This window comes from Vidua macroura, chromosome 6, assembly GCF_024509145.1.
Source record: "Vidua macroura isolate BioBank_ID:100142 chromosome 6, ASM2450914v1, whole genome shotgun sequence".
Taxonomy (NCBI): domain Eukaryota; kingdom Metazoa; phylum Chordata; class Aves; order Passeriformes; family Viduidae; genus Vidua; species Vidua macroura.
In genome coordinates this window covers 22,455,992-22,475,690 of record NC_071576.1, presented here as the reverse complement: position 1 = coordinate 22,475,690, position 19,699 = coordinate 22,455,992, and the positions used below count along the sequence as shown (strand labels likewise).

The window sequence follows — 19,699 nt, the reverse complement described above, 5'->3', positions numbered from 1 at the left end:
GCTGAGAGGATACTGAGTCAAGGGTCTCTGAGAAATGAGATGTTGGATCAGGCTGCAATGCAAAAGTAAGTGTGATATGAATGGCAGTGCTAGAAGTTCTCCTTTCCTTGCTCATCTGAGAAGGTGGAAGCAAAATTCTGAAGTATAAGTGTTTGAAATGTGCTCTACTGAGCCTCCTGTGTATGGATCTCATTCACAAGTGTCTGAAGGACACTGAAGGTGCTTAGAGAGATACAGATTATAAGTGCTCTAGATAGGCAGAGTATAAGGAAAGACACTCAAGAAGAAATGAAGGTCTAGCTGAGCATTTCAACAGGGATCGAGTTGCAGCTTTGCTGTGTGCAGGCAAAATCGTTGAACTGCTGTGAATGTAGAAATATTGGGGTAAGTGGAAATGTGAAACACAGAATGATAACACTGGGGGGAAAGGGTGGTGGTAGAACTTGGATAAATAGTGAACAGCAAGTCAACCCTGTCCTTGTTTTGCTGTGATATCAGCAGTAAGTATAAGCAAGAGGCATTAACTCAAGTGCTAAAGCACTTCTGGAGAAAGTGCCATTTAGTACACCAGAGGGCAAGATACCTTCAAAAGGCAGTGTGTTAATAAGAGAGTGACCTGATAATATGTGTCACACCTCCAGATTAATTGTCACTTCATCTGCGTAATACTTTTTACCATTTACTAAAAAGACTGTTGTCGTAAGGGTGAAGAGAAATTACAGTAATGAGGAGAGGGATGAAGGCTAGTGGGAAATCCATAATGCCTTCTGCCCACGAGAGCCTTTTTTATTTATTAAGCAGCCTCCAGACATTTTGCTGTGGCAGCTTTTTTCAGCATGAGCTAACTTGGACTAGAGAAGATCTACTGATATGTAACTGGGCTCTGGTTATGCAATGGGTCAAAGGGATAAAATATCTACTGAGCATTAGACAAGCAAGTACTATTTGTGTAATAGCCAGAATGTGAGCATTAGCTTGTCCAAAGACAAGTATGTAGTAATGATGGGGCGGGGGGGCATATTAGGGACAAATGCTTTGAAAACTGTCTGTCTGGGGTTTGCCACACTCCACATAATAGGAGGATAACCCATGCAAGCCAAAGGGAGTCATCACTAGGAAACATGGCAAAACTCTTAGAAATCAGATCTGCACTCCAAAGAAAAATAGTTAAATTGAGGTGAGTTCTGACTCTTGTCCTTTACAGCAATGCAAAATACTGCAATTGAAACAAAAAAATCTGTAAAGCGCATGCACTGCTGTGTTTATATTTATGATTGTGCCCATCGTGCTGGTACTATCCAAGCTCTTGCTTATGCTCAGAGAGAAATTAAGTTTGTCCTGGGAATAGAATATGTTCCTGTATGATAGAATAAGCCCAAAAAAGATTCCTGATGTAACTGAGTTGCCCACAGTTATCCACTGTACAGGAGTAAAGTGGCACATTGACAGATCCCATTATTCTTGGACTGGAGAAAAGCTGTCAGCATAGATAGTCTCTAAATGATGGCTCTCTCATTTGAAGTCCATATGGAGTAGAAGAGCGTGAGAAACTAGTGTGGGTGCTGATCCCTTTCCTCCCTAGCACTTTGGTGGGTGTTCTCAGAACACCCAAGAATGGGAGTGTGTCTGTGAGCTGTCCATGGTAAACACAAGTCGACCAACAGGTGTGGCTCAGCTCTATGACATTAACTCTTTGCATAAGTGACCTAAAATTACACTGGCTGTTATTGCAGCTGTCACATCTAGCCTGACACTTGGAAAACGTTAATTATTTCTGTCTTCTGTATGTAAAAAAATACACCTGACAAAATTTGGCTTGGAGTTGCAGCCAGTGTTTGAGAAGCTGACCTACATTGTTCGTCAGTCCACTGTGGATTGCAAAGCTCTCTTGTGTGGCTCACAAAAGACACAGAATCTGTTGCCCATAATGTGCACATCCCATTTACATGTAGTGCATTGCATTAATTGCATTGCATGTAATGTAGGTTTGTGTCATCCGAACTGACAAATACTGATAGCAGAAATAGGTCTGTACCAGAGAAGAGAGTGAATGTTTTAGCTCTCTTACCATTGGTGTTTCTGCAGATTAAAGCTACTTTCATCTTTCATGACTGGTTAAAAAATTTCTGTGCAATCCAAAGTGTGCTTTTGTCACAAGCTGGTGCCTGAAGTGAGCAGCTTTATACTGGCAGATTTCTTGGCTTTTGTCAGTATAACTTAAATCTACTGTGAGGACTTCAGGACTGCAGTACAGTTCCACAAGTACAGCCATATGGCTTCTGGAAGTTACAAGCTCTACAGGCATCTTACCTGCAGGTTTTCCAGTTTATGGAACTTTAGAAAATCAAGATTTCATTCTCTCAGGAATCCTTATCCAGTGTGAGAGCCACCCACAAAAAAAGCCCATTTCTGACCTTTTATGTTTCTCCTTGTGCCCAGAATAGGGAAGATTTTTCCTGAGGAGGGCCTGAGTGTTTTTTCTTTCTCCCGTCCATAAGCAGATACTAGTTCTACAGCTGTATTTCAGTACCCATTTTAATAATAATTTCAGTATTGCTGTTGGAAATCTCCAACATGCTGAGTTGGTGACTTAATGACTAATCCAGAAAATACTGGTGAAGGGACTGGACTACATGGCAGAATGTATGCCCATTCCTTACCTTTCTTCAGGAAACTGGAGTATAGAACTGATCTATCCTTGCATTTTCTGTTGAAGATGAGAGTTCAGCCACTAAGGAAGCTCAGCAGTGTTGTCACTAAACTTTTTTTGATCCAGTTTTAGAATAGCGAGTGGTACTTGGAGAATATAGGAGGTCAAATACTTAGGTTTGCATGAGCACTTGAATGCTCAGATGGTATTAAGTTACTGAATTGTGTATGCCTTTAGCTGATAAAAAGTTCCTCTGGGGAAGGAAGTTACCTTTTGCTACAAAGCTGGGTGTTTTGGCTGTCCTCCTAAGCAGGTGTGAGTGGTGGACTTTTTTTTCCTCACTTACACATAACGACTACTGAATAATTGTGCTTTCCAAATCCATAAGTGGGGTAAAGAGCTGAATGTAGCTACAAACTACTATTTCAGGTAAAAATAACCAAGAAGGATGTGCAGTAAAATAGCTTTACCTGCATCAATACCAAACTTGTAATCCTTGATGTATAAAAGAATGAAAATCAGGGGCACTGCTGCCTTAATTTTACAACTCTAGTCTTCTGTCCTTTTCTGTTCCTCCCCATCTAGCAATCTTTCTCTCTCTTATGATTGCAGTTGTTCTCAAAAGATCATTAAACTCATGAGTCTTAATGGCTAAATACCAGCCATTGCAGAGAAATAGCAAAAGATGAAAGGCTGGAGAAGAATTGAGGAAACTTGTAATATTAACCAACATTGCTGCCCAAAGGGGAGAACACTAATGGATAAAATCCTAAAGCACGGTCTTGACTTGGTCTAAATCTGTGTATTTAGATCCAGAATCACTGAGGTCAGAGCACACTTGTCAGAGGGCAGTTACAAGCACATAAAGGCTAACAACAGTGTTAGTGATAAACAGCAGTGGGTTTATGAAACAGGAGTACAGCAGACAATAACCTTTCTTGATGCAATTAGATAATTAGTGGGCAAAAGGAATGCAGTGAATGGACTGACTCTGGACCATGCATGGGCTTTTGACACAAAGCTGTGGAAAATCTTATTAGGGAAATTAGATCAAATTGGTTTTGATACAAATCCTGTGAAATGAATCATGGATTAAATGACAGAGTGTAGACAGAAGGGTTAGAGATATTCTTTATCCTTCTGCAAAGATGATGTCCAAAAGGACAGTGCTTTGACTGTAAATACTCGTTAGTGACCTGGAAGAAATGTAAAAGTGATCACTCTCAAATTTACAGTTGACAGAACCAAAAGATAAAAAAAAAATCATCCTAGAGAAAAGAAGAGCTAGGCTGAAAAAATGAGTGTTGTGAATGGGCTTTGATAAAACAAGCGATTATTAGCACTGTGTAGTTCAAAGATTCAAAGATGATACTGGATCTACTTTGGAACAAGAATATCCAAATTTCATGTGCAGAGCATGGTGGCCAAAGCAGCTTATGTTCAGAGAGTTCCCAATGAAACAGACTATCAAATTGTGTGAGCTGATGTGCGACCTGATGTCTGCAAAGCTACTGCTCAGTTGGTCCATATGTCTTCCTGGCTGTGTGCTTTCCAGAGTGACTCTCCCCTGTAGTGCTGCAGCATTGCACTGTGCAGTTCAGGGCACCTTGCTGCAACAGAGACCCAGGGAAGTTGGAACAAATCCAGAGAAGGACCACAAAGATGCTAAAGGGATTAGAAGGAATGACCTATGATGAGGAAAGGTGAAAAGAACGAAATGTTTAGAACCTCTAAGCCTGTTACATGGGCACAGAAATAGTAACGGAGTTTCCTGTGCCAGCACAGAGGAGGGTTGGATCAAGTCTCTCTCCTTTTACATTCCTATTAAGGTAACTAGAGCCAAGCAAAATGGCTGTTCATCACTTTGAACTCTTTGCAAGTAACATTTAGCTGTTCTTCTTGAAGTTCAAGATGTTGTATCTCATTGCCAGGGGACACTCTGACTGTTTAAAAATCAGCACGGGATCTCCATGAGACTTTCAGAAAGTCAGAAGCCAGAAAAGAAAAGCACATGCTCTGGAATGGCTGGAGTCACCTTAGCTGTAATCTTTGATCTATCTTGGTGTTAAGGGCTTTAGCTCTCAAGCATGCATTCACATCCAACCAGAACTTGCTATGTACTGCTGCCTGCTGGGGGGAACAGGAGGGTCCTCAGCTGTAAGGATGTAGGGGGCTTGTTTCTTGATTCACCATCAAACACTCATTGTTTGCATGCCTTGGGGAAGAAGGCTCCCAATTTCCCCAGGCTTTTTCTTTTTTTTTTCTTTTTCTTTTTCTTTTTCTTTTTCTTTTTCTTTTTCTTTTTCTTTTTCTTTTTCTTTTTCTTTTTCTTTTTCTTTTTCTTTTTCTTTTTCTTTTTCTTTTTCTTTTTCATTTATTTTATTTTTATTTTTTGGTTTTATTTTTTGTTTTCTCTCCACTGAAGGAAAATACCTCAGTAAGTGCTCTTGAGGTCATCTGTGAATGTTGGGCTATTTAAGTAACAGAAGTTGGGATTTGGGCTCCATTGATGGAATCTGCCAGTACAGCTCATCTCCCTGTCATTCCTGTTTCATAGTGTTTTCCTCTGTCTGCCTTGAAAATTACAACTCCAGGTCCTCTTACAGAGGAGCTCCACAGTGCAGAACAGTGTTTTGTGGTTATGTTGCCTTCCATTTTAACCTTAATCTCATGTTGCTGTGTCCAGTGATCTTCATTTCTGTACTACAGATGCACTTCTCAGGTAGGGAGGGGTTCCAGAACCCACACAGCTTTGCTGTGAGATACTAAGATCTAGTCTCAGCTAGCAAAGTTTCATCTTCCTTCACAGGGTCAGCTGTCATTACACCAGATCTGCAATATGTCTAGGTGCCCTGTGGGAATAGAGCAGGATGCACCTGCAGCGATTTCTGTAACTGCTCCATGACCTTTAGTTCATTGTGGCCCTCTGGGCAAAGCATGGGCATTTATCAACTCATCACACTGCCTCTGAGAGGGCCCAAACCCTGGATTCCTCTCAAGTAACACCAGGCAAAGCAGCTGAGGAACGTGAGATGCCTGCCCATATTCTCAAGGTCAACAGTCTTGCCAAAAAACAAACTTGGCTGATCGATCCCAGAGATAGGAGATGAGGTCAAACTTTGAGGATGAAACAGAGAAGGGAAAATTAGGAGATACTTAGGTCAAATGAGATCATAAGGATGCAGGACTGTGAATTTGCTGCATATCAAACATCAATATTCCTATCATCAGGCTCACAGATGTGATACATAAAAGTGTGCACTCCATCCTTGCTGATTCACAGAATGTTTTGTCCTGTCCCTTGACGGATTTGACCCCTTGGCAGAAGGAGTTGCCGCAAATACCAGGTAAATAGGCTGAAACTGAAATAGAAATTATTCACATGACCATGGTGTGGTAACTTTTAACAAGCAGAGGTTCCAAGAAGAACAGTCAAGCATCTCCAGTCAGTCAGAATTCTTTGCCATGTCATCAGGAAAATGCATGTTTAGTATTTCTTAAAGCCTTTGACAATAGTCTTGCTGAAGGGAAAATTTAACCTCTCAGGTTAATACTATTATCAATTAAAAGGTGTCAAAGACCCTACTCAGAAAAGAAAGAGAAGTCAATTTTTAGCATGATAAAGGTTAACATGCATTACCCACAAAGATCAGTATTGTGGTGTTTGATCCATGTGTTAACGATCTGGGAATTGGGTGAACAATGAGACTGCATATGAAATCAAATTACCAAGGAAGAGTGAAGAGCTCCAGAGGATCCTAATAAAGCTGGGTGTGTGGACTGCACATCATAGTAGCAGATGAAATACACTGTTGACTATTGCAAAACATTGCACGCCAGAAGGATTAATTTGATTTTTCATACATCTTAATGGATTCTAAATTTACTGTGGCAACTCAGGAATAAGATCGAGTGTTGCAGTAAGTAACTTCCTGATACTATTTGTTGAAGAAATGGTAACAATTTATGTTTTCATTTAAAGAGGGGGAAAAAGCAAACAGTGCAAGGAGTTACATAATATGTAGACTGAAAATAACATTGAAAATATTGTAACATCACTAGGTAATTGATGGCGTGCCTTTGCCTTGACTACTGTCCAGACCTTCAGCTGGAGAAGTGATGGAGCAGTGCCAGTTTCATGCTGCTGAGGAGCTGGCTCATTGAACTCTGTTCTGGACTGAACAGAAATAGCCAGACTAGAGGAAGTTCAGAGATGGATGATGAAGCAGATAAGAGATCTGCAAAAAAATTCTGCATGGAGAGCAATCATATAGATCATGAAAAGCTGAATGAGGAGAACATGGCAAAACTACATTTCCTGAGAAGGAGAGTCAGGAGATGTTCAGGGAGCCTGACAGGCTGCAAATATATTATAGACAAATAAAACTGGGATTTGTTCATACTCCACACAAGTAATGCCTGAAATTCATTGCTGTAAATATCATAAAATTTAGCAGTCTTCCAAAAAAAGGCTGAACACCCTTATAAGGAATAAGACTATCTGTGACTTAAAATAAATACAAAGGGCTTGAAAAGTTCTTTCCTGAGCTGAAATGCTGAAGTTCTTTCCATAAACTTTAGAATATAACCCCTCTTTAAGAAGTGGGAATTTGTGTGTCCATGCAAAAGCTCAATACTAGTAAATAGAAGAAAAATTAAGATTTAAGATTGAGACAGAAAAAACTTTTGATCAGATGATTTTTCCTTCTGTTTTTAAGCTCCTCTTTTAGTGATGATAGTGCAGCAGGGCAGGGTAAAGGGTGAGGTGGGGTGAGAGAAGGAGTCAAACTTGAAAATTAATCAACGACTTCTGTATTACAAATGAAAAAATGAAAATCCAATCTGAGCAGGTCCTTTCTGCAGAATATGCTACTGAACCTTTTGCATAAAGCTAGGTCAGCCCATTCTCTATTAACCAAACACCTTTTATGTGGCAAGCACATTTTTCTCTCTCTCAGGATTTTTCATAGAGGTGCACAGAGAGAAAGAAAGAGAAAACAATTTCTATTTCTGCTCCTTGTTTTTCCCATGTGGAATGTGTTTGGAGAATTGTTTACCTGGGGTGATTGCTAGATTGGATTCTGGTGAGAATTGTTTGAGCCTGATGGCCAGTCAAATCCACCTGTGTCTGGACTCTTGCGAGAGGGTCACGAGTTGTGCGTTAGTTAGATATGGTAGTTAGAAAAAGTACGTATGTAGTTTTAGTATCTTCCTTTAAATAGTATATTAATGTATTATAGCACAGTTATAATAAAGAAATCATTCAGCCTTCTGAACTGGAGTTGGACATCATCATTTCTTCCCACTAGGTTGGCCTGCATTTTAAGATACTTTTACACCTGGTCTGCCACCGGCAAACTTCTTTCTTTCCGTTGTCTCAGGGTAGATGGTGCTCTGGGTAGATTGTGCCTCTCATGCGCTCATGCCCCTTCCCAGCACTGCAGCCTGTGAACAGCCTGAAATTATGATCTACATGAAGAGCTTTGTCTTTAGTGTGAGTCTGTGGGGAGCAGGTGGGCTGGTCTTAGTCAATTGTACCGATATTCCTCAAGAAGAGCGTGCATGGGGTTGAACTGCTCGAGCTAACTGGAGTTGGACTGAGGTGGCAAAAGGAGGGCTCTCTTTGACTAAACCTGGAACCGGGTTTGGCCAGGTGGTTGCTGAGTGCCTTTGCTCTCTCCCTGCAGGCTGCTTGGCAGAATGGCCACGGAGGAGCGGCACCTCTCCTCCAGCTGTGGGTCCTTCATCAAGACCGAGCCCTCCAGCCCATCCTCTGGCATCGACGCCATCAGCCACCACAGCCCAAGCGGCTCCTCCGACGCTAGCGGTGGCTACGGCATCGCCATGGGTGGCCACCCCAATGGCCTAGACTCGCCACCCATGTTCAATGGCACGGGGATTGGCGGCGGGTCCTGCCGTAAGCGTTACGATGACTGTGCCAGCGCCATCATGGAGGACTCACCCACCAAGTGCGAGTACATGCTCAATGCAATCCCCAAACGGCTGTGCCTGGTCTGTGGGGACATTGCTTCTGGGTACCACTACGGCGTGGCTTCCTGTGAGGCATGTAAAGCCTTCTTCAAGAGGACTATTCAAGGTATGGTGGGAAGGAATGCAAACGGAGGCATTCACTCCATAGAAATAAAGGGACATGGCCCCAGACATTGCTGAAACTTTGATGTCATATAAAAAGGGGAAAGGGAGAATGAATGTAATGCACCTAACTCTCCATCCTTTTATATGCTTCCTCTCTCCTCCTGCTCAGTTCTGGTCCTTCCAAATCAACATGGACATGGAGTTGGGCTATGTGATGGTAGGAACCTTTCCCAAGTTCCATGTCTGATGGCTACCATATTTGGGTATCTGGACTAGAGGATCTACCTGCCTCTGCTAGTGGCACTGATACTATGAGAATGTGGCAGCTAGTGGAGTAAGGCCTGAAAAGGAAATTCTTTGCCTTCTAATGGTGTTTTAAGCATTTGAATGCTTCTGCCAAGAGATGAAATTTATGTAGACATATCTGCACCTTGAGGTGAAAGTTCCAGCATTACAAGAGTAGAGAAATTCTACTGTCCTACCAGTCCTGCTAAGTAGCAATGAATTCCATACAAACCTCAGCACAAATCTGGACAGAGAACTTATGTGATAGTCAGTCTTTTTCTCCTTTTCCAGTTTCACCAGCCTTTTTCATTAAGATGCAGATTCATTGAAGATAAAAAAAACAGGCACTGAAGAAGATGAAGTTTTTGTCAGCCTCACTAAGGATGAGCAATTCCTCAGGAGATTTTGAAAACCACAATGCACGGACGTGTAGATGAATTACAGTGTGTTTGCTCCTTCATGTACAATTCACGTATGAGGAGTATGGCTGTGTCCTGACTGCCAAAAGTGCTTGCAGATGTGCACATGTGCAGCTACAATATAATCAAAAGTAGGAGTGCATCCAAACAACTTCCAATATCTGTGGATGCTTGGGTATACTTATACACACATGCCCCGTGTGAGCGAACATGCCTGGACATACAGATACTCCCTTTATTTCCTCCACTAACTGGAAAAAGGACAGGATCATGCATCTGCCAGTGGGAATTGTATTGGGCTTGCCCAAATATGTAATGCTGACTGAAGGCAGGTCTACAGTTAGCAGGCAGCTGTGCATGTACTTGGCTGTTGGCTGGGGTTAGTCCACCACATCAATACTTCCTTGCCGCCTGTGAAATGAAAGAAATGCACATGTGGAGAGACCACTCACTTTGTTAATTGAATGGATCTGATTACACTCTGTTGCTGGAGATGTTCAACTCTTGAACAGTACAGGGTGCAGTTTATCCCAGGTCTCCACAAAAGTCACTATATCTATCTTGTTTTCATAGATTTCAGATATCTCTCCTTAATGTGGAAATTCAGCTGTGGAAATAATTTCTCTGCCCCACTGATACTTCCTTATTTATTATGCCATGGCCATCTCTAGGGCATTGGCCTGTTCACTGGCAGGGTTTCTGTGATTTGTCATTGCTGAATCTCTGTGATTGAATGTGAACTTCTACTTGCATTTCTGTCAGCACTGACTCCATCCCTTCTCCAGCCCTTGGACACTTCCTAATGTTTCTTTTAGGCACATTCAGGTGCTAAAGCAGGGACAGGGTAGCACTCTGAAGCAAAGTCCTGGTGTCTCCTAATACAGGAAAAGACCAAATAATTAACCCTTCATGGAAGTGATACTGGAGGATCTCTGTGGCAGAGTAAAAAAGATCTTGAGAAGGAGAAAGAGACATAGGAAATTTTGAGTTTTCAGAGAGAATCAGAAGAAAATTATGCATGGTAACAGAACATGGAGCCTGTATCAGCCAGGTGACTGAATCCCAAGAGAGGAGAATGCTTCCCTCCATCTTCCTTTCCCTAGCAGAGCCGTATTCTTTCTCCCTGTGGTTCCCTAATTGATTGCCTGTTAACATGTGACAGATGGGGGGGAAAGGAATAAGTGGAAATTTCTCTCACCCTGTCATCAGCTTGGGCTGGCAACTGAGGTACCAAAATGCTTTTATTCCTTAGAATGTGAGAGTCAAGTGTGCTGTGCCTGAGGGTGAGCAATTTCAGCTATGGAGCTGAAGGCTGAGCCCAGGGAAGCAGGCAGCAAATAGGTCTGTAGAGTTTGGCTGAGTCAAGAAAATGCACTGTTCCCAGGGCTCTGCTGCTATGGGCGTGATATCCAAGTATAGCCCCGGGTGTGCAGGGGAAAAGGATTTAAAGATCATATAAAAGAGAAGGCGAGTGGCAAAAGCACTTCCAAAAGGTGTTTATCCTCCAACTCTATTATATTCAGTAGCTGTTTTAAGCATCTAAGAGATAACATGAAAACACCTGCATCTAGGCTGCCTAAGCGATGTAGGCTTTGCAGAAAGCATGCAGATGTGTACGTTGTATAACTGCTTTCCTGGTATCCTAATACCAAAATCTTGCCATGATTCAGTATGTGGGAGTGGCATTGACTCAATGGTTTGAGCACTGAGATGGAGCAATGACCCCAGGATTTCCCAGATGCTCAAGAGATGAAGTAGGTAAATTCATCATCAGGCTTTTGTGGTCTTGGACAAGCCACTTCACTTCTCTGTGCTTGAGTATTGACAGGTGAAAAACTAATGAAGACTATGACAGTACTTACTCTGCTGGCCTTACATGTGCATGCTGTCATAAAATGGGTCTAAATCTGTGCTGAGTTACTAAACTACTGCAGCCCTATCTAGATACCCCTGATCATGAAGCAGAGCTTCACATGAAGTCCCACTTCCAACTAGTATCACCCCCCTACCCTGCTACAAATTACCCCATGCCTATTAGGGTTTTATAAGCTGCATTAACTCACATAAAACCTGCATATCTTGAGGCAAGAGTATCTTTCAATGGCCTTTTGACTCCCTCTGCTGCTCTAGCAGCAGCAGGAAGAAGGGACATCTAGGCTGCAGACTTTCTTTAAGAATGATGACTTTTTTGCAGCTCACTTTCACTTGGCCAGGTGAGGCCAGGTTGTCATGGACAACACAAGAGCTGCTGCTTTTCAAATCATGGGGAGAAGATAGACTGAGAGCCAGCATAGACATGGCTGATTATCTCTGAGGTTGCTAATATTGCTGTGTGGGATTTTTCTGTCAGTAGGATTTTTCCAAAGAAAAGTATCATTTTTATCAAGTCAGATTTCCTCAAGAAAAAATTTGATGATAGGAAAAAAAAAAAGAAGGCAGGAAAATCCAAACCACTGATTCCCTTCTAGCTGAAATGGAGTATTTGGTTTTCCTGAGCTAGGGCAGGAAGACAGGCTCACCCAACAAACCCTTAACCTGTCCCACAGATTATGGAGGATTGTCACACCTCTGTCCTTTCTTATGTTGTGTTACATTGCCCAAGGATCAAGGCCTGGAAACCTGTGTATCATTTCTACTTTGCAGTGCTTGAGACAGAAAAGTGAAAACTTGAAGTGACATGAGAGAACACACCCCTGGGCTGCAGGTCTTTCTCTCTGCACATGATATTTTGAACCCCAGGACTGTACTTCCCATGCTTTGAAGCAGTCAGAAATCCTAAACTGACCTGAAGCATTTCCAGTCAGCTAGGCTGTCTGACAAAATTTTAATCCTGTTTCTCTATCATTGTACTGTTTCATAGGAATATATTCTAGTAGCAGTTTGCATTTACCTTACCTGACTGTGAATATTGTGGAATGTGCAATCTAGTGCAGATAGGAGAGGATCTGAATTTCAGATATGTTTAAGTGTGCTGCTATTGGTGCTCAAGAGAGGTCTGATTTGAAACAAAAGATTTCATATTAGCTGAATGTAAAGGGATGTGTCTGTTATATAAAAGATAGTTTGGGATGTTTATAAATAAAAGCTTTTTAAATTTCTGTTCCATGGAAATCCTAACTAATCCTTTCATCCAAATTTAGACAAAGGCAAATATTGGATTGATTACAGGATAGAAATTCCCAGTCAAAGTCTATTCCTTCTCTTAATAGTTTGCTCAGTAGGTAGAGCATTTTATATCAGTCAAATAAACTGTCATTCTCTTTAGTTCAGTAATTGTTATAACTAGTAAGTAGTTTTGCCTTCTTTGAATATTAACTAATAACAGTACTGTGTAACGATACGAGTCCTTTATTACTCAGTATACTCATGTATATTGAATACATCTATTTTTCATCTTCAAATGGTGAAAATAAAGACTATTTCTAAAATGACCCATTATTATAAAATAAAAGCTCAAAGCTCAGCAAAACATTGGAGATTTAGAGAAAAGAGACACATTTACCATCATCTTCTGGACAGGAAAGTTGTGTCTTAGGCAAAGTGCCTGTGTCTGTGGATTTCCAGCTTGAGTCTTGCAAGCTTCAAACTCAGCGAGTGTAGCAACAGAACTGCTGTGTTGGGATGCCTTTACACCAATAAGGGGCTTAAAAGGTGGATAATGCAGCTCAGAAGACTTGTAGGGATTTATAAAAAGCCTGTAACAAAGTCTTCTAGGGCTTTCTGGTTGTTGTGGTGCTTGAAGTGGCTCCTAGGAAGAGGAGCATTACAATCCCCACGCACCAAGGAGGTTTTGTGTCCCTACAGTAGCAGCCACGTCAGCTGGGCACTGTCCTATCCTTCTGTCCTCCTCAGAAATGTGCCTGCTACTTTTCAGGTGGGAGTTCACAGTTTTCCAAAAACTTTAAAGCTTACCCAGGGAAAGTGTAGCATTTCATTATCTAGTGCTTGACTGCCGCTTACTATTCACAGATCTAACACTTGAATTTAAAAAACCATCTTGAGTGCAACCTCAGCTCTATTAATCTAGTGTTTTCTGTTTGCCTCAGTACATCTGTACAGCAAGCTCTGTGCAGAAGGATATTTTCTGTGGAAGTTTTGTAAAATATTTCTGTGTCTGAAACCCTATAGACAAATTTGCTGCCAATAGGGAGCCCCAGAACCCCTATCCTGCATGCTTGTGCAAGCAGGAGGCTGATTTGAGTGAGGTTTTGTGAAATGTCTAAGCCTTCTTTAGTGAGCAGGAGCCAGGTGTGCCACCCTGGGGAGGCAAACACTGCAGGTGTTACACCTGTATGTATCCCACTTTCCTTGTAGCATCATTTGAATCCTTTTCTTTGAAAGCTGAGGCTTAGAAAATAACCCTTCTTATCTCATGCAGATCACTGAGAGACTTTCCTCTGATTTTCACAAAGTACCTCTCCTCACACTAGGGCTTGAGGGCCTCAGCTAGAAGGACTAATTGAAGTAAATAGCAATGAAGAAGAAACAAGAAAAAGAAAGAGGGGCTTTTTTAGCAATCAGAAGCGGAAAATTATTTAAGGACTTTCTTGGCTATTTCTATCTAGTCTTTCCTGAGTTTCCTTGCAGAAAGGCTTTCTAGAGAGGTAGAATTAGTAAGCAGAGAGTAGCTTGTGTCCCCAATACTGTACTGATTTCAAGTTCTGTTCCCCTGAGGACCCTATCCCTAATTTAAGCAGGACATGGGTGGGATTTTTCTGTGCTCCCCAAGCTCAGGGAGGCATTCTTGTCTTCCCAGTCCATCTGTTCCAGAGAGGTAGGGTGAATATAGGGTCTCTTGAATGACCAAGTTTTGATGTACAATTTTCAGGTGCTCCTGTCATATGTGCACTAGAAATTATGTTCCAAATTGTTTAACAGTCAGAGGTCTAATTTTGCAGAAAATAGGGTAATTTTGCAGTTCTCCAGCATAAAAAAGCATGATCTATCACTTTAATAGTCCTTTGCTGTTTGTAGCATCTCTCATCTAAGGGCTTTGAAGTACAGTTACACCTTAATGAATAAAGACTCGCGATCTCTCCAGAAGGTAGGTTTGGTGTTCATTTCATTTTGCAGATGAGCAAACTAGGACATGGCAGGGAAGTGATTTGACCTCCAAGGTGATATATGAAGGCTTAGAAGAAATCCAAACTCTGATCTGTTCACCTACCAGTTGATTTTTGAAGCCATTTTTAAGGTAAATCTTGTGCCATGGCACCGGTGAGGCTCTACCATTTTTTTCAGATCAAATGTAAATATTTTCTAAGTAAAGGAAATCTCTCTAATAAGCAGCAGCTCAAAGCAAAGCCTTGTCTATTGAATTATCCCCTTTTTTGCCCCTTCCTTCTGGGGCATATAATCTACAGTTCATGACACACAGAGACTTGACTCGCATTTTGTTGTTGCATACAGAGTTGTCCATGTCTGTGTGCACCTTTGTGTGCTGACACTCTTCTGCAGGACTTTGCAGCATCCCCAGCTGCTGCAGTGAAGGAAAGCTCTCTCTGAGGCCCCTGTGCTGGCAGCTGGGCTGGTGGTGTGACTGCCAGCCACTGGGAGGCTGTTGGAATTTCGATGAGTTAATCTCATCACTTTATCACAGGGCACTTACAGAAATTACAGGGAGCTGTGAGCAACTCACTGTGCTGGCAGCCAGCCCCAGGACCCATAAAAGAAATGAGACACACACAAAAAAAAAAAAAAAATCCGAGAACTCTGGTAAACTTTTGGAAATGACAGTTTTTTTCTGGTCAAGTTCTGCTTGGGTAATGATGATTGCGCCTTCCCTAGTGATGCTCCTGCTTTCTGCAGTAATGGCAGGCATTACCCCCAACTGTGGCTCTCAATCTCTGCAGTCCACAGCATCTTTTTGGGCCTGATATAAAACTCCCAGTGCTTAGCCTCCTCTGAGGCTCCTTTAGCAATCATGATCCCAGTACAGACGTGTGTTTGAGAGCTGCTTCTTCGAGCTGCACGTAGAGTGTGTATATGGTAACTAGTACCTTCACATCTCTGACACTCTCCCATTTAGTTGTGATGTAGGATTTGTAGACTCTTTCCAGTACTATGCTTGTCAAAGGATCCAGCGAGTAGAGACATGAGGAAGCTTGGGGATCTGCTTGACACTGTGGAGGGATCTTGAGCTTCCAGATGAGAGCTGTTACTGTCTCCCACTGCTATAAAGGCTAGGTGCCCTTACTGTAGTATCCCTGTGTTAAGGGGCAAATTTTTGGCTTTTGGAGCACAAAACATGAAATCTAGCATCCCTCCAGAGCTCTGATCCTGTCTTTGGTGAGAAAGGTTGGCATTCAAACAAAGGCAAAACCTCCCAAAGTGAGACTGTGTCTGAGTTTTTCCCCAGGTTTGCTCCTGCTCTGTTCCTTCCTGTGTGGGGCACAGCAAGTATCTGATCATGAGATCAAGGCCACCATACTCATGGGTCTGTAATGTGCTGGAGCTCTGCGTCTACAACAGGAATTGGTTTATTACCTTGAGATCTAACTTGAATCTCAATTTCCAGCTCTCTGAGAATATTGATACATGGCTGGCTATTGAAATTCAGATGCTGCACAATGACGAAATACAGCCTGAATGGAAGCAACTTGTGCAGCACACTCTGCTCTTGCTGACAAACTGCATTTAGGGGCAGATGAGCAGTGGTGAGAGGAATGGGGTGGCTGGGCTCAAGCTTAGGGGGAAGTTGCAAGTTTTACAACAAAACAAGAAGCAGGAGGAGGAATGTTTATAGCTAGTTGGCTGACCACCTTTAGGCTTTGGGGGTTGTGTGCTCCTGGGGTTTCACTCAGCATGGGCCAAGAATAATGAGATAAATCAAATGGTGCTTTCTTTCTTTTGATTCTGTGCTCTGTTTTTCCACTCAGAAATCCAGGGGGCTTTCCAGTAGCTTAGTGAACCCCGAGATCTATTTACTGCCCCCAGAGATTGATACGTATCAGATTGTTGATCTTTATTTAGAGGAGGGAATGGTCTTGCACAAAACACAAAAATCCATTACCGTAAACTATACTTCTAATCTGATGCTATACAAAGTCCATACTGTGTGTTCTCTCAGCTCTTACCTACACTTCTCCCTACAGGTCTTATTGAAATATCAAACCTCAGTTTCCTACTCTAAATCATTAAACCAGCTTTTCCACTGTTCCACTGATGTAGAGCTTAGGTACCTTTTTCAGTGCTGCCTGATTTACCAGTAACTAGACTGCCTTAAATGTAGTCGTTGTCAATGCATCAGTGCCAAGTTTAGATTTCCAGTCCAGCTCTATGGCAAACATTGCACAGCCCTCTTCAGAAACATCAGCTCAAAGTGAATGGCAGGATTGAGACAGCCATTTCTGTTTGTTGTCTTCTAGTACTAAATAATTGTTGCCTTACACTGGGATCCAGCATAATTCCACTCACATCTTTTCATCAGACCCTTGCATCCATGTTTTGGTTATATTCTTGGCTTATAATAAAATGTGATGTGATTAGACATAAATTTGGGGTGCTTCTTTCTCGTTTTGCCTTATAGGCAGTGTTGAGGGGTGATCATAAATAAAAGGGAATGAGGAAAGTGGGAAGAGGGAAAGAATCCTGTGCAGAGGATGAGAGCAGGTGCACAAGGACTAATAAAGTAAAAATGTAAAGATTTGCACAGAGAACCCATGTTAATTTTTCAGGACATGCTACCCACCTTTCTCAATGCAGACCTATTGCTTCCCTGCTACCTGTAGTATGCCAGCTGGCAGGAGGAAGCAAAGGAGGAAATGCTGTCTCTGAGCTCCCTGGTTGCCCAAGCAGGACAAGAAACTTGGGCAGGTGACATCCATCCCACAGACATGGAGCAAGACTGGCAGCAAAGGAAATTCTAGTAATGTCTAAACTGCTCCCACTCTCATCCCTGGACTTCAGGGAACAGGCCAGGTTTCAAGGGGTGCAGCACAAGGGATGATGACATGCTTGGAGGACACGTGCCTGAAAGCCCAGCACTGCAGCCATCCCCTTGGCTAGGTCAGCAGGGTACAGTCTCCGAGGATATGTGTGTAAGTGAATGAGCAAACATGCAACATTTACAGACTGATGGTGGTGGAAATGTCTGGGCACTGCAGCCTGTCCCTGGATCCATGGGGAGAACATGATTCCTGGGTGACCATCTCTGTGTTTGCTTACAGGGAATATTGAATACAGCTGCCCGGCCACCAATGAGTGTGAGATCACGAAACGGAGGCGCAAGTCCTGTCAGGCCTGTCGCTTCATGAAATGCCTCAAAGTGGGGATGCTAAAAGAAGGTAAGACAGAGTCAGAATGAAAATTTTTCTCTGTCCCGACAGTGCCTGGGATTCCAGACTTTGCAGAATCTCCCAGGCTAACTACATGCTTGCCCTCTTTGTGTTTCTGAATGTATCTTTCTACAGGCTTTGTAAGAGAGTCAAGATGGGCAGTGACCAAGAGGGCAGTCCAGAGAGGAGAGTGGTTCTAGTCAGTGCTATCATACTCAGTTATTAAATAACTGGAAGCTGGTGGTGCCAGACTCTTTCCCAAAGGAACCCTGGGCTGGAGGGTGTTTCTCTTCTTGCACTCTAGTAATTTTTTGCGTTGAGGAGGAGAGGCTCTTTTGTGATCATTACTAGGTTGGCAGCTCTTCATAAGGGAAGGATGGAGTTAATGCAGAGCTGTGGCACAGTGTGCAATGAAAGTCTGCCTGTATTACCACTCAGGAGACTTTCTGAAGATGGTTGATAGCATAGGTTTGTCTGGGAGCTGTGGGTCCCCTGCCCTGCATACTCAGTCTGTGTTTTGCTCAGCCTATTGATCTGTTCAGCGCTCTTTGAGCACTGTTCAGCTTCTCTCCTGTGCTGTTTTTCCTCTCACACCCCCCTTTTCAATCCTTGTCCATTCAAGAGGAACCACAGGGAATTCAGTGGCAATTAAACATATTCTTATGGATTGACTTTAAAGGTTTGTTTCCCTTGGGTCCCTCTGGGAAAGGCAGTGAGGGGAGGAGGGGAAGGAAGGAGCAGCACTGTACATAGCCTACTGCATTGCTATGCCAGCAGAGCGAGGTCCTCTCAGCTTAACCACAAGAAACAGCCGCTGGCTGTGGTTATGCACGAGTCCAAGATGCCAGCATTCAACTTTCTTCCAGGTCATAACATCACAGCAGCTGGTAATAAATTGTACAATGTCAATTGAGTATATATTGCTTCTCACTAGAGCTCTCTTCATTTTTTGAGAGGCAGGTTGCTGGTAGCCAGTGTTGTTAAGAATGTAGATTAGACATTAAACCCATTTTGTTCTTTGATGGATGTGTAGTTTCTGAGGTTAAATATCTTTCTTATAGAGCATACTAGTTACCACGTGGAGGAGATGCAAGCTTCTGCAGTTCAGCCCTTCCTGACCTAGGTGTAGAGGTGGTAGATCTTGATCTCCTACTGAGAGGGAGGCACCTACTTTGTAGTTAGAGATCACTGGAAACCTGCTTCTCTTCATGTTGGTAGTTCAGGGAGGGGATGTATCCTATTCCCCACTAAAGCAAATACACACTGGTAACACTGGCTTTAGTGGGAGTGCAGGTTGTTAATGCACTGTAGCCTATTCATATGAATCCCCACAGAACAACCTTAAACACCTGTACTGGCTCCAGGCATTCTGCAGGGCAGCAGCACAGGTTCAGGCTTGCTGGCTGCCAGTGTCTGTGCTGTCCTGCTTCTGAGCAGTTGAGCCTCTTGGAGCTGGCAGCTGGGGGAACAGTCACAGGAGCCAGTGCTGGTGTGCTGGCTGTGTGGTCAGGGCATCTCTGCTTCCAGTTCTGGGAGTTCAGCACTGTTCAGGAGCAGGGTCCCCGTGAAGGGTTTTATGTCTTAGCCTCCAAGTTCTGTGAAAACTGTTAACCTCCTTCCAGACCAGAGTTAGTCTGGAAAGCAGTGTAAATTCACTCACACCATGCTGTGCCTGAACTCCCAAACCCTGTGGGATACTACTCATAGCAAACTGAAATTTGACTCTATGCCTGCTTTTGTGCTGAAGTGTATTTAGTTATTCGTATAGGGATTGATCAGGCATCATTAAAGTTCACTGGGGAAGAGTGGTTTGCTATTGATGTTAGTGTATCTATGATCCTGCCCATAATATTTAAAGCTGTGGAAAATACAGCATAAATATTTATTGATAGCAATGGGATACAAGACCACATGATAATATCAAGAAGAGCAGAGGAGACTACCCTAGCAATCTGCAAAGAGGGGTCCTGTGC

At 42.7% G+C, this 19,699-nt stretch overlaps 1 protein-coding gene across 8 annotated transcripts in view; it reads left to right on the top strand.

The window, feature by feature from the left end:
• The window catches only part of ESRRB (estrogen related receptor beta), a 186,750-nt gene that overhangs the window by 108,904 nt on the left and 58,147 nt on the right, over positions 1 to 19,699 (top strand). For 7 of the 8 annotated variants that reach the window (XM_053980341.1, XM_053980342.1, XM_053980340.1 and 4 more), the window contains 2 exons: positions 8,338 to 8,747; positions 17,619 to 17,735. In XM_053980341.1, coding sequence (XP_053836316.1) covers positions 8,338 to 8,747; positions 17,619 to 17,735 — 527 coding nt within the window. Of the gene's footprint in view, positions 1 to 5,888; positions 5,998 to 8,031; positions 8,145 to 8,337; positions 8,748 to 17,618; positions 17,736 to 19,699 lie in introns of those variants that run through there. The other variant, XM_053980337.1, reaches the window with a different exon arrangement.